The sequence below is a fragment of the Ostrea edulis genome, chromosome 3, assembly GCF_947568905.1.
Source record: "Ostrea edulis chromosome 3, xbOstEdul1.1, whole genome shotgun sequence".
Taxonomy (NCBI): Eukaryota; Metazoa; Mollusca; class Bivalvia; order Ostreida; family Ostreidae; genus Ostrea; species Ostrea edulis.
The window spans coordinates 57,330,890-57,342,940 of NC_079166.1; the positions used below are offsets into that span (position 1 = coordinate 57,330,890).

Below are 12,051 nucleotides of genomic sequence, written 5' to 3' on the forward strand. Positions count from 1 at the left end.
TTCCCCTCCTGAAAATTACAAATCTTTTCCCAATTTAGCTTGCATTTTTCCCAATAATAAAATTATGAAAGGAAAACGTATTCGAAAAAAATAAACATTCGATGTGAATTATATACATAAGATTTAACAAAGAGATATGGTAATGATGATTTGGATAGAATAGTTGAAAATTTTAGAAGGTTAAAGAAAATTAGATGTGTAAAATAAAGATAACATAATGTTTGATATGATTTTAAAACTTATTTATTATAAAATTGATTTTTCCCAATTTGACTGAAATGTTGACAATTTTTCCCAATTCGAAAGCCACAGGACTGTAAAAAATGTAGAAAAATCACTGAATTCAGTGCCAGGGTTGGCAAAAAAGTGGTCAATATGAGTATTGACCGGGCCGGTGGTCAATACTGGTTAAAACCGGTCTATACTGGTTAATACTGGTCGATTGAAGATTATTTGGTCATTATAGTCTGTATTATTTATTTTAAATGTTTAAGTGACCATTATGGTAAATACTGTAATTCATAACATGCACTATCAGTTTATAATTTGTGCTTATAAGTCATAATATTAAATAAATAATGTACAAATGACTCTGTTGAATTGGGGATGATGTAAAAGTTTCTGTTCAAATTCCTTAGTTTAACAAGAGAACTACAATGTACCTATATAAGTATTGTTTCATCAATCTTCATTTTAACTGTTGAATAAACATTTGAGAGGGTGTGTTGGTGATGTTTTCATAACAATAACAGGCACACTGGTAATCTCTGGTCCCAGCCTATGCTTATTAACACCTGTCAACTCTGCTTCCTGTGCTCAGGTAATGTCCAGCTACCTTTTATTCTTAATCTGTCTAGGTACATGTATTAAGAGGTCTGTTCCCAATCCTCAAGCTATGCTATAGAACTGTGACCTTCTGGTAGGTACTGAAGATATTTTGGTCAGTTTCAGCAAACCAAATATATTAAACTTATGAAATTACATTTGATTATCTAATGAAAAATATTAATCAACAATTGATCCATATAATGAAAAGACTTAATTTATCTTTATCTTTGCAAGAAATGTACAAAAATAGGAAAATGGACAGTTTAAATCACAACTGACCATTATTGACCAGTATTGACCACTTGGGGAGTATTGACCGGGACGGTTAAAACCGGGGGCGGTTTTGACCGCCCAACCCTGTTCAGTGCTGCTTTTCCAAATTACGTAAGTCCCTCAGGCACTTTTATTAGACCAATATCATTTATTATTATAGGATTAAACATTCTTTTTGAGGAATTTATCGATGTGTAAACTCCAGACATTTTACTCACAAACTGAATAAAAGTGCAAAGCACTTTTATGTTAAGTTTGTGAGTAAATTGTCCGGAGTTTACACATCGATAAATTCTTCAAAAAGAATGTTTGATTCTTATAATTCCAATTCATTCCCTTTATTAACAATTGCAAAAATTTGAATAGTTTCCCCGCACTATGTTATTTGTTTTCAGACATGTATGAATACATCGCGTTTTCGGATTTATTGATGTATAAACTTTTGTTCAGCTTTATTTTTGTCCAATCAAAACAATTGTAATAAATAACATTGGAATTATATGTGTGTAAATTTATATCTCTGACAAAAAAAAAAAAACCCAAAAAATCCCAGAAAGCAGATACAGGAAACCAAAATCTTTAATAATTATAATTCATATTAAAGTATGAGAATTTTCTAAAGAAACTACACTTTAAGTATATCTTCATTTGATGCATAATCAAAACTTGTGTATTTGTGATTGATTTGTCATTGCAGAAACTCATCAACACCTTGCAGCTAAGACCAAAATAAAATATATGTGTACTTCCTATTTCACTCCCCTATTAAATCAGGTAGGGTAGGTAGTGATGCTCAATCAGGGGGAAAAATTAATCGATAATCAGATTAATCAGATGCACCAATAATCGAAATTCATGCATATCAAATTTATGGCATAAATATATTGAATTTACTTTAAATTTATCTTAATAATAACTTACATTAGAAATAGTGTTTTATAGCTTTCATTGTTGGACCATCATATCAAAACTTTAAGGTAAATGAACACATTGACTAGAAAACCTAAACCAAACAACCAGCAATTATGTTGTTGTAACCTCTTGCTCTTATCAGACGACTCAGCTTCGTCAACCATTTTCGTTTTTTAAGATAAGTCATGGCAGTAATATTCGTACTGAAAAAAAACCTATGTCAACAATTTTCGATTTTCAAAATGACAATCGATTATTCACATTGTTACACTTATAGCATCACTAAGGATAAGTAGCTAAAACATTTTTCTTACTAACACATTTTATTCAAAATCTTAAGTTTTTAAGGTGCTTTGAATACAGGTTTAATACAGTGTAGTACACATGTATACTTTTCAGACATAGTAGTCATAATTCAAATCAGAAACTGGAAACACACATATATTTCATTTGCTTAAATCATCTTTGATTATTACGTATAATCCAGGCACATTTTAGTCAAAACGTCAGTTGAAGCATAAACCATCACTGGTTCCGACACTACATGTTTTTCAGAATCAAAATGTGAAGGTTTGCGAAGAGAAGTGGATGTAGGCTATGTCTGTCCACATCTCTAAAGAGAATAGATCTTTGTGTCTGTCAAGTGTGAAAGACCTGCACAGATCATGCCTGCTGTCAAAATTGAGACTACACTGAACCGAATAATATACATACTTTCAGGATTTAAAACACGAGTAGGCCTATAAACCTGCATTATAAGTGTGAATTATACAACATGAGGAAAGAAGTAAACTCAATATTCTAGCAAATGTGATGATTAAGAAGAAGAAAAAATGTATTACAGAGGAAACTCGAACTATGTAATCGTACTACGTCCCAAGTTTTAGATTCTTTGAAGCAATGTAATTTTATCCAATATATGCTTAAATCTTACGATAAATCATCATTATAATCAATTTAACGAGACATAGATAAATTTAATCACTTGTTGTGCAATACTAATGATGTGAAAATCTATGACAAAATGTCAAGTGCTACGGAGCAAACTTCCCGATGTTTTTCGGCCTGTTGAGTAACATTAAAACCATTACACCTTTCCTAACATATACCTCGGTTGGCACCATTTGTGTATTTTCTCCAGTGACCATACTTAAAATGTTCTAAAGTTCATTTATGTCACAAAATTTGCCGTGTAATCCATGGTAGTGCAGTACTTTCTTTTTTGTCTACTTAGAATAATGGCCGAAGTCTCACAAACTCACGGAAGCGAGACATCGGTGCGAGACTCCCTTTCCACTTCCTCTTTCGTCACGACAAGCAGAGAAAATGAGGTGAGAATTACTGGTGGATATTAAATCGGAGTCCATCAGGAAAAAATGTCGTTTAACAAATGTGTTTACACATAAATTAGAAAGAAAATACCTTCAAGTATATATATCAGAGCAGGAATTCTAATATTCCGAGAAATATATGCAAAATGTGGTCCTGAATGGTAGGTGTTAGTGCCAGGTTTGCACACAACATGGTTATTGCACAAGGGTTGAGAAATGTTAAGTGATATTAATATTTAGAAGACATGCAGATGAAAGTATATTTACATATTTGTTAATTGAGAAGGTATAGTTTCAGTTGTTTCTAGCGACACCCCCCCCCCCCCACCAATTTTTTTTTCAATTGTGAAAGTATCATTTTCGCCACAGGATTAAACCTTATTTACCACAGAGGTTACACTTTTAAAAGATATGGCCTATTTGTTTGATATGTCGATAGAGGTTATTTTCTTTTAACGGTGATTATACACGGATGAAATTTGCACTCATGTGATCTGGTACAGTGACAGGGGGAGATTTTTAAGTAATATTAGTGAAAATAGACTAAACAGAAATTAACTTGATGCCTAATCTACCTTTTTGCAAAATGTGAATATGGCGTTATTTTATTGAAAATAAGTATCGATATTGCTTCAAAACGCTAATAAACATACCTACCCTCGGTCATTTCAGCTACCGGACGAGGAAAATGATAGTATTTCTGTATAAAATTCTACACAAATATCATTGTTTCAATTACATATATATATCTTAATTCTTCTTTATCAATATCCTTGATAGAAAAGATTATAAGATTGTACCAAAAGTACTAGTGAGGGCGAAACAAAGCAGTTATACATGCTGGAAAGTAGCATGCCAGTTGGTTCTGTGCCTTGCGAAAGATCATTTTCTGCAATTAAGACGTCTTAAGAATTGGAACAAAGATGGGCTGGTCGGTGTTAAATTGCTATGTTATTTACCCCAACCCCTCCACCCCCACTAGGGCTCTGCCCTGGACACCGCTTGTGGCCTCGGCCATCCTATAAACCTTTGTTTATGCAGCGAGCGCCACCTACTGACGGTACAGTATCAATTTGCAAGGTGAAGTACAAAATCTAGGATAATTATACATTTTTTTAAAATAAACATGACAATTTGATAACAGGAAACTTCATTGAATCCCATATATCGGCGATTTATTGCGGACAATGAAGTACACATGATTTATTTTCCCTTTGTTTTCATTTACAAATATTAGAGTTATCGTTCTTGTAAATTCTACCCAACAGGTTGAAAAACTTATTTTACCACATTCTCCAGACATACGAATTACCTCAGCGTTGTTTAAAGAAAAAGGAAGTTCGAATTATTTAAATATCACCGTAAAATCTGCGTATATGGCCGATTTCTGGTCTTGCTACTTATTTTCTCACATCAAAATACAGACAAAATGTCATTTCGTACCACGTGCTTTCTATATCACCATATACGTAAACTTTGAACTCCTTACTTTCGTTTCAAGTTAAAACTTTCGTATTTAGACCTTGGGCTTGATCATATAAAACGGTGAAAAGTACCTAGCGCAGTGAGATCAACTTTTTGTGATTGCGGGAAATGTTTGCTGACAGCGCCCATTGCTATCTAGTACCATTTTTCACATCAAAGTTATTACATTTCTAAATTCTTTCGTTCTTATCCTCCATAATGTAAACACAACATGAGTGCATTCAAGACCACCATTTCTGTTCTCGTGCTACGTTCTTAAGAGTTGCTAACCATGAGTGTGCATGAACATTTTTGGCCACAACACTTACTAGAGGTGGTATGAGATCTTGCACCTCAAACCTGTTCTCATGATGCGTACTGTGCATTTGGGATAAACAGACGAAGAACTGCTGTCTTAAACATGCTTTTAAATTCAACTCTGGTGTTACAGAGATTGCTATATAAATCAAATTCTCTCACCTGACAGTTGGTCTGAAATAGATCTATACAGATTCATTTGTTTTAAAATTAGTTCAATATAATTTTTTTTATTCTTGTGGTGAAATATATACCAAAGAACATGTAGTTTACACTCGTACAGTGTAGGTCACATGATTACTGCAGCAACGTTATCAAAAGCAAAATTGTTTGAAACATTTTTAGGACTATATTGTGAAATATCTTTGGACAATTCATAAATTATTTTTCAGTAAAATAAACCGTGACAACCTGACTGAATCCATCAATAGCCTGCTACAGACAGCACAGGACAAGCCTAGGAAATTCACACAGTCTGTAGAACTTCAGATTGTACTGAAGAACTATGACCCCCAAAAGGACAGACGTTTTGCAGGAACAGTCAGGTATAAAGAATTTTTTTTTTTTTTTTTGAAAGAGGAAGAAACAAACCTTTAGTGAGAATTTCATGTCAAATATCAGCATGCCATAACCTGAGAGATCTTGTGTAACCTTTTATAAACATCCACGTTTGGAAGGTCAGCATGTCATTGTCGTATAAAGGCTTAACCATGCAGGTATTCAACCTCAAGTTATAAAATCTAAGCCTTGGACAAAATTGCTAAAATTCTGACCAATTCAAGATTGATATTTGGATTTTTGCTAGTTTATGAAGTAGTGCCATAAAGAGTTTACTGGTCTCGGACTAGAGGATATAAGGTAGTAATATAAGGATGAAATTTGGTATATTCTTCTCACTACTTTGTCTCTAGTGGGGATAATGCTAGTCCTGTGTTATGTAATGCTGGATTGATGTAAAATTAACAAGTTGAAAACGCAATGCCTGATACTAGTAAACAAGTCTCGTGAAATAGAGGGAAAAAACAGATGGTGAGCTCTGTAAATTCTATGATCGTTATAACAATCTAGTTTACCAACAACTTATCATTGGGTCAAATGCTGACTGATGTGTTTCATACCGATTGTTAGGCCATTATTGGAACACTGATTTTGACTACATATTACTCCATTTACCTGATCAAGATACAGGGCTCACAGCAGGTGTGACCGGTCAACTGGGGATGCTTACTCATCCTAGGCAATTGATCCCACCTCTGGTGTATCCAGGGGTTTGTGCTTGCCCAACTCTATTTTGTATTCCTTATAGGAGTTGCGAGATTGATAGCTGTTCGTTGTTAATTTGTCTTTGCCATTAATTTAGTAATGAGTATTAATATGATGAAAATCAAACCCATAGAAAAAAACAAGGTTGTTGATAACTGCTATAGCGAATTTTACTTTGCAGTGTTGCTTCTGAATGGAAAAAAATACAGGAGAGCTGCATTTCTTCCGAGACCCCCACCCAGGGTCCTTAAATAACTGGGTAGGCAGTATTGCACTGCCAAAATATTGACTGTTTTCCTTTGAAGGGCAACAAGAAAGAGAGACCTTCACCCAGGGTCTTGAAATAACTGGGGAGATGGTGAATATCACTGTCGAAAAATTGACTGGTGTAAATAGGAAATGTGGTAAAATAAAATATATCAACTGCTGTATTATTTTTATAAATGAAAATGCACGTTTATATCATATTCCTTTATGCTTTCATGTCTAGGCCATTTTGAGCATTGAATAAAATCTAGGTTCATCTGTACATGACATAAAAAGATTCATCTTCTAAGAAATGTTTGATATTCATTCAAGACTGAGGCACGTTCCACGCCCAAAGATGAAGATTTGTGTTCTTGGTGATCAGATCCACTGTGACCAAGCTAAGGCAAATAACCTGCCATGCATGACTGTTGATGACCTGAAAAAACTCAACAAGGACAAGAAGCTGATTAAGAAGCTGAGTACGCATAGTTTTGTGCTAATTGAAATATGAACTTTTATTTGAAAGTGTATTGTTTGTTTGGTATGTATGGCACCCGCATCTTCCCTCTGCCAGTGGTAAATGAGACTACAGGATATTGCATGGTTTAACATGATTATAAGACATCAGTTATTAGGTGAAAGACACTTTTATATATGATAGATATCAACACCTTTGTGGACTTCAGTTGAAAATAAAACCTTTTGTCATTTACATATGTATACAACTTCGTTTAATGTGCACTTTACTGTATATTGGGATCCGACATCTACAATAGTTGCATAGATTAATAAAGAAGTAAATCCCATCTCGCATTTTAAATACACCAAATATGACGTAAAGATGGTGGATGATTTCACCCCTACTTGTAATATGTACATGTGTTTTCTCATCAATTATTTATTTTTATTGATTCAAAACATAAATATAAAATGTCAATCCAGATAGAGAATATTAATTGTAAAACCTGTAGGTTCTCCAGAAAAAAAATGTTTTAATGGAAGCAATCTTTTTAAGGTTTGCATTGTTCTTTAAATTGGGTTAGGCTTTTTCAATACTCCTCATTCTCCTTTAGGGTGTATGATGATAAATCGCTACACTCACATACTCGCACCCCTCACCCTTTCATGTGCCAATGAAGAATACCATATATTGCATGGCTTAACTGAAGCTTGCAGTGATGAGACATTTGTCAGAGGCATTTCATCATTGTTTGAAGATATCGGATACACAGTACATATAATAGGAATATTAGAACAAAAACCTTTAATGCAGTAAATAAGAAGAAAAGGTACATTAATCTAGACAAATTACATTGCATTCTGATAATTGGTTCTAAAATGAGAATTTGTTATATATTGTAAAATTGTGAGGAAAGTTTAATTTCCTCTGCTGGCATTAATTTATGATTGGCTAATTGGAATGTCAATACATTTATTGTAGATACCATTTTGTGGTGTTCCTAATGTCTTACCATCGCATGTTGTACTTATGATTGAAGACACATCTCAGCTTTTGATCAAAAGAAATGTTTCATTTACAATTTAAACATGATTTTTTGGACGAGGCATGCAGATATGATCTTTGTATTTGTAGACTTTTCGATTGAAAATATTTAACCAGCCAGTGTCAATTACATATATACAACTTTGTTAACATTATTGTGATACTGTATAATCTGACACCTACAATAGTTGCATAGAATAAAAAAAAGAAGTAAATTAAGACATGTAACATTTTGCACCATATACAACATAAAGATGGTGCCTGATTTAACCCCTACTTTTAATAGGTGTGTGTGTTGTCATAGAATAGTTTATCTTGATTCAAAACATTGTTATTAAAGTTTCAATTCATATAGAAAATATTATAAGTAATGGGAGGGGGGGGGGGGGGTCATAAACAAAAGAATTCTAATCGAAACCATTTCCTTTAGGGTGCATGATGATGAATCTCAGCACATACAGCCACCCTTTCATATGCCAATGAAGAATACAAAATATATTGCATGGCTTAACTGAAGTTTGCAGTGATGTAACATTTGTCAGAGGCATTTCATCATTACTAGAAGATATCAGATATATGCAGTACACACTGTTTATAAGGAATATTCAAATAATGCAATAAATAAATATACAAGCTTAGTGTGTAGTTGATTTTCTTGACCCTCCATACACTGAAAATTTAGTTGGAGATTGTTCCATTTTATTTCATTCTCCCTCCTCCCCTATCGAGCAAGATGTTGACCATCGTCCATTGAGAGATCAACAGGCCTTTAATATACTAAATAGTTTTCTCAAAAACCCTTGTTTAGAAAGGGAGGGGTGTTAGAAGGTTAGGTGTGGTCACAGATGTGGTAGTAAATGCTTAACTTACCGTACATCATTTTTGTTATCTTGCAGGGCGAATTATAGAAAAAATATATCCATGTATTGGTATCCAAATTCACTCCTTGTGTATTTCACAAGTTGTGCTTGAATATTTGCCAATGAAGAATAAACAAAAGTTGCATGTATTACCTGATACTTGCAGTGATGAAACATGTATATGTTCAGAGGCATTTTTTAATATAAAGAATCTGACGGTGTGAATACATGAAATAAAGACATGTCTTGGTATATATATTATAGCTGGTTTCTGTTCTAGCCAAGAAGTATGACGCCTTTCTAGCATCGGACTCCCTGATTAAGCAGATCCCCAAGATTTGTGGACCAGGATTCAACAGAGCTGGAAAGTTTCCCACCCAAGTTACCCATCAGGAATCCCTGGTACAAAAAGTGGAGGAAACGAAGGCCACCATCAAGTTTCAGCTGAAGAAGGTGACATTTATTTCTGATAAATGAATTATCAAACAAGTTATACTTAAAGATCTGTCACTCCATGTACAGTGTAAGATTCAGATAATGATTACTTTAAAGGAAATACATCCCTTGTACAAAAGTTGATAACTGTTGTTCATAGATTTCTTGTTCATAACTTCTGGTCTGAAGGACTCTTGATAAAAACACAAGGATTAATGCATTGGCGTAGTTCGGTTATTATGATAAGGGACTTGTAAATTTTTTATGATATAAGATATTGGAATCATTTATTCCATTTCTCATTGCTAAAATTTTGTATGGTTTTTGCACTGTTTCGTTAAAAATTAAAAATTCTATGAATACCAAACCAAATACTAGCAAATCACAAACCTTGTGTCTATAAAGTATGATTGAATGTATGGTACAAAGTGAAACCTTCCATTTCTTCAGATCAAAGAAATATAACTGAAAGAAGTTTAATCCAAGTTTCCTGTTGAACATTACAGGTATTGTGCTTGGCAACTTGTGTCGGACATGTGAACATGTCTAAGGATGAATTGTATGGCAATATCACCTTGTCTATCAACTTCTTGGTGTCTCTGCTGAAGAAGAACTGGCAGAACGTCCGCGCCCTCTACATCAAAGGGACAATGACACCAGCACAGAGAATCTACTAATCTTTGTACACTGTCAATAAAGGGGCTTTCAAAGGATGCTGTTTCTTGGATACTATTAAAGATACGTTTATATATATATATATATATATGTTGCTCTTGGAATGGTCCTCCGTGGCTAGAGTGGTTAGAGCATCGCGCTCAAAATCCTACGGCCTCTTGCCTCTGTCGGCGCGGGTTCGAAACCCGCTCGCGCCGGTAAGTGAGAAAGTTTACTTGCAGAAGGTCGGTGGGCTCTAGAGTCCCAGGTACATGGTATCTGGTTTCTCTCTTCCACCATAAAAACTGGGCGCCACCAGATAACTTAAAAATTGTTGGGTGTGGCGGAAAACATCAATGTTGCTACTAGGATAGTTTCCTGACTTGGAGACGTGTTCATTGGTTTGTATGAAGACTGCATCTGTCAATTACTTTTGGGACGGAAGACTGGTCCTTGTTTCAGTGCAGGACACGTCCTGTCATAAGCAAAGGTCAAGCTGGGTATTATATAAAGATTGTGTTTCCAGGATTCACAAACCTAATAAAAATAATATGCTGGGTCATAAAAAGTAATATTCAAACGACGGGACTTTGAATCTGCGTCAAACGCTTTCAGTACTGTAAACTGTTGCACGCAGTCCCCGTTGGAAATGCAAAGAAGAGCATTTCCAGAGGTCATTTAAAATCGTGGACACGGTTCAAGTAGAAATTTGACAGCTTTGAACCATCCATTGACAGTAGACGGCATGTAAAGACCAGTTTGCTGGAGGTAATCTATTCCACAGGATCGAATGTGCTGGTTATTAGATATATGCACTTTATCTCTCTCTTTGAACCCGAAGAGATGCAGCGGGAAAGAAAGATTGAAACAACCGATGAAAACTCCAGTGAAGTTTACAACCCATAGTATGAGAAATTAACAGATATGAAATAGCTAAAAGACAGACAATTTATGCTTGAATGGAATTAAAAGGTCATCTCATTATTAATCTAAATGTTAAAGGACATAGCTCGTGTTTTCAAAGTATACAGAATTATATGCATTTTGTTTTCCTTATGCTTATAGAAATTAATTGTAATAGTTCGTTCGCTGAAGTATTGCGATAATTAGCCACAATACGGACTTGAATCTAAGCCCCGATTTCAAATTAGATGGGTAGTCACTTGGTACAGTGACGTCATATGCGACCTTCGTCGATCAACTTGTTCTAAAAGTAGTGTTACTGTGAATTTACATAAGTGTTAACGACTCAAGTTCATTCGAGGTCTCGGATAGTTGGTTTCAAAACAAATCTGTCAATGATGACGCATCAAGGAAAGAACAATCACTGCGATTGGACCAATATTTAAAGGGGCGGGAATAAACATAATTTTAGATTGTCTTTACACTAGCGTGTCATTACATAATCTTTTAGCACGATGGAAGAGACTGCGGAAAGGGAAAACCAATACCAACTAAAACAATGTAGACCATGGGCCAGTAACACATCCCCCCCTCTAGGGATTTTTCTACACTGATTTTTTGAAAGTGTGTATGAAATAAAGGTAAATGAAGGTTGTTTGATAAATTTATGTTGGGGCATTTTCAAGATATGGCCATTTGAATTTATAAAAAATTTGGCAAATTCAACATAGCCGTTACGGTGTTCCATATCGCATTAAAGACGGTACATTGTAAACACAAACAACGGGATAGGGACTTCCCAGAGATGACATTTGTGAGAAATAACTATAAAAAATAGAAAACAGTGTATTAAGGCAAGTGATACATATTTTTAAATGTCTACAAATTCATGTGTTACGAAATTATACAGTGTATACTACATTCCCAAAGTAACATGTACCAATTATCATGTTCATTTCTAGATACTATAATCCATAGACCCTATCTTTATATGATATATATATACAATCGTGAGTTAGGAAATATAACTTTCAACATAAAAATCGTTGTCCCTATT

The 12,051-nt window shown here is 34.4% G+C and overlaps 2 protein-coding genes and 1 non-coding gene across 3 annotated transcripts in view; 2 read left to right on the forward strand and 1 right to left on the reverse strand.

Moving 5' to 3' along the window:
- LOC125675188 (ubiquitin carboxyl-terminal hydrolase 47-like) overlaps positions 1 to 3,262 on the reverse strand; it is a 44,904-nt gene extending 41,642 nt beyond the window's left edge. The window contains 1 exon segment of the mRNA XM_056158246.1: positions 3,123 to 3,262. Within this exon segment, the coding sequence (XP_056014221.1) occupies positions 3,123 to 3,161 (39 nt within the window). The 5' untranslated portion in view covers positions 3,162 to 3,262.
- Positions 3,231 to 10,151, forward strand: LOC125675194 (60S ribosomal protein L10a-2). The gene is made up of 5 exons (XM_048912717.2): positions 3,231 to 3,344; positions 5,519 to 5,671; positions 6,969 to 7,117; positions 9,283 to 9,455; positions 9,944 to 10,151. The coding sequence occupies exons 1-5, from the start codon at positions 3,340 to 3,342 to the stop codon at positions 10,112 to 10,114; spliced, it is 651 nt and encodes a 216-aa protein (XP_048768674.1). The 5' UTR covers positions 3,231 to 3,339; the 3' UTR covers positions 10,115 to 10,151.
- On the forward strand, positions 9,120 to 9,196 carry LOC125677775 (small nucleolar RNA snoR122). The gene has a single exon (XR_007371279.1). It is a non-coding gene; the product is annotated as a small nucleolar RNA snoR122 (small nucleolar RNA).
- Positions 10,152 to 12,051: the final 1,900 nt, after the last annotated feature.

Bases quoted from the DNA above. Each gene is read 5' to 3' on its own strand.
- LOC125675194 (XM_048912717.2), top strand. The intron at 5,672-6,968 runs GTATAAAGAATT...TATTCATTCAAG, and splicing joins CGTTTTGCAGGAACAGTCAG to ACTGAGGCACGTTCCACGCC. The intron at 9,456-9,943 runs GTGACATTTATT...TGAACATTACAG, and splicing joins TCAAGTTTCAGCTGAAGAAG to GTATTGTGCTTGGCAACTTG.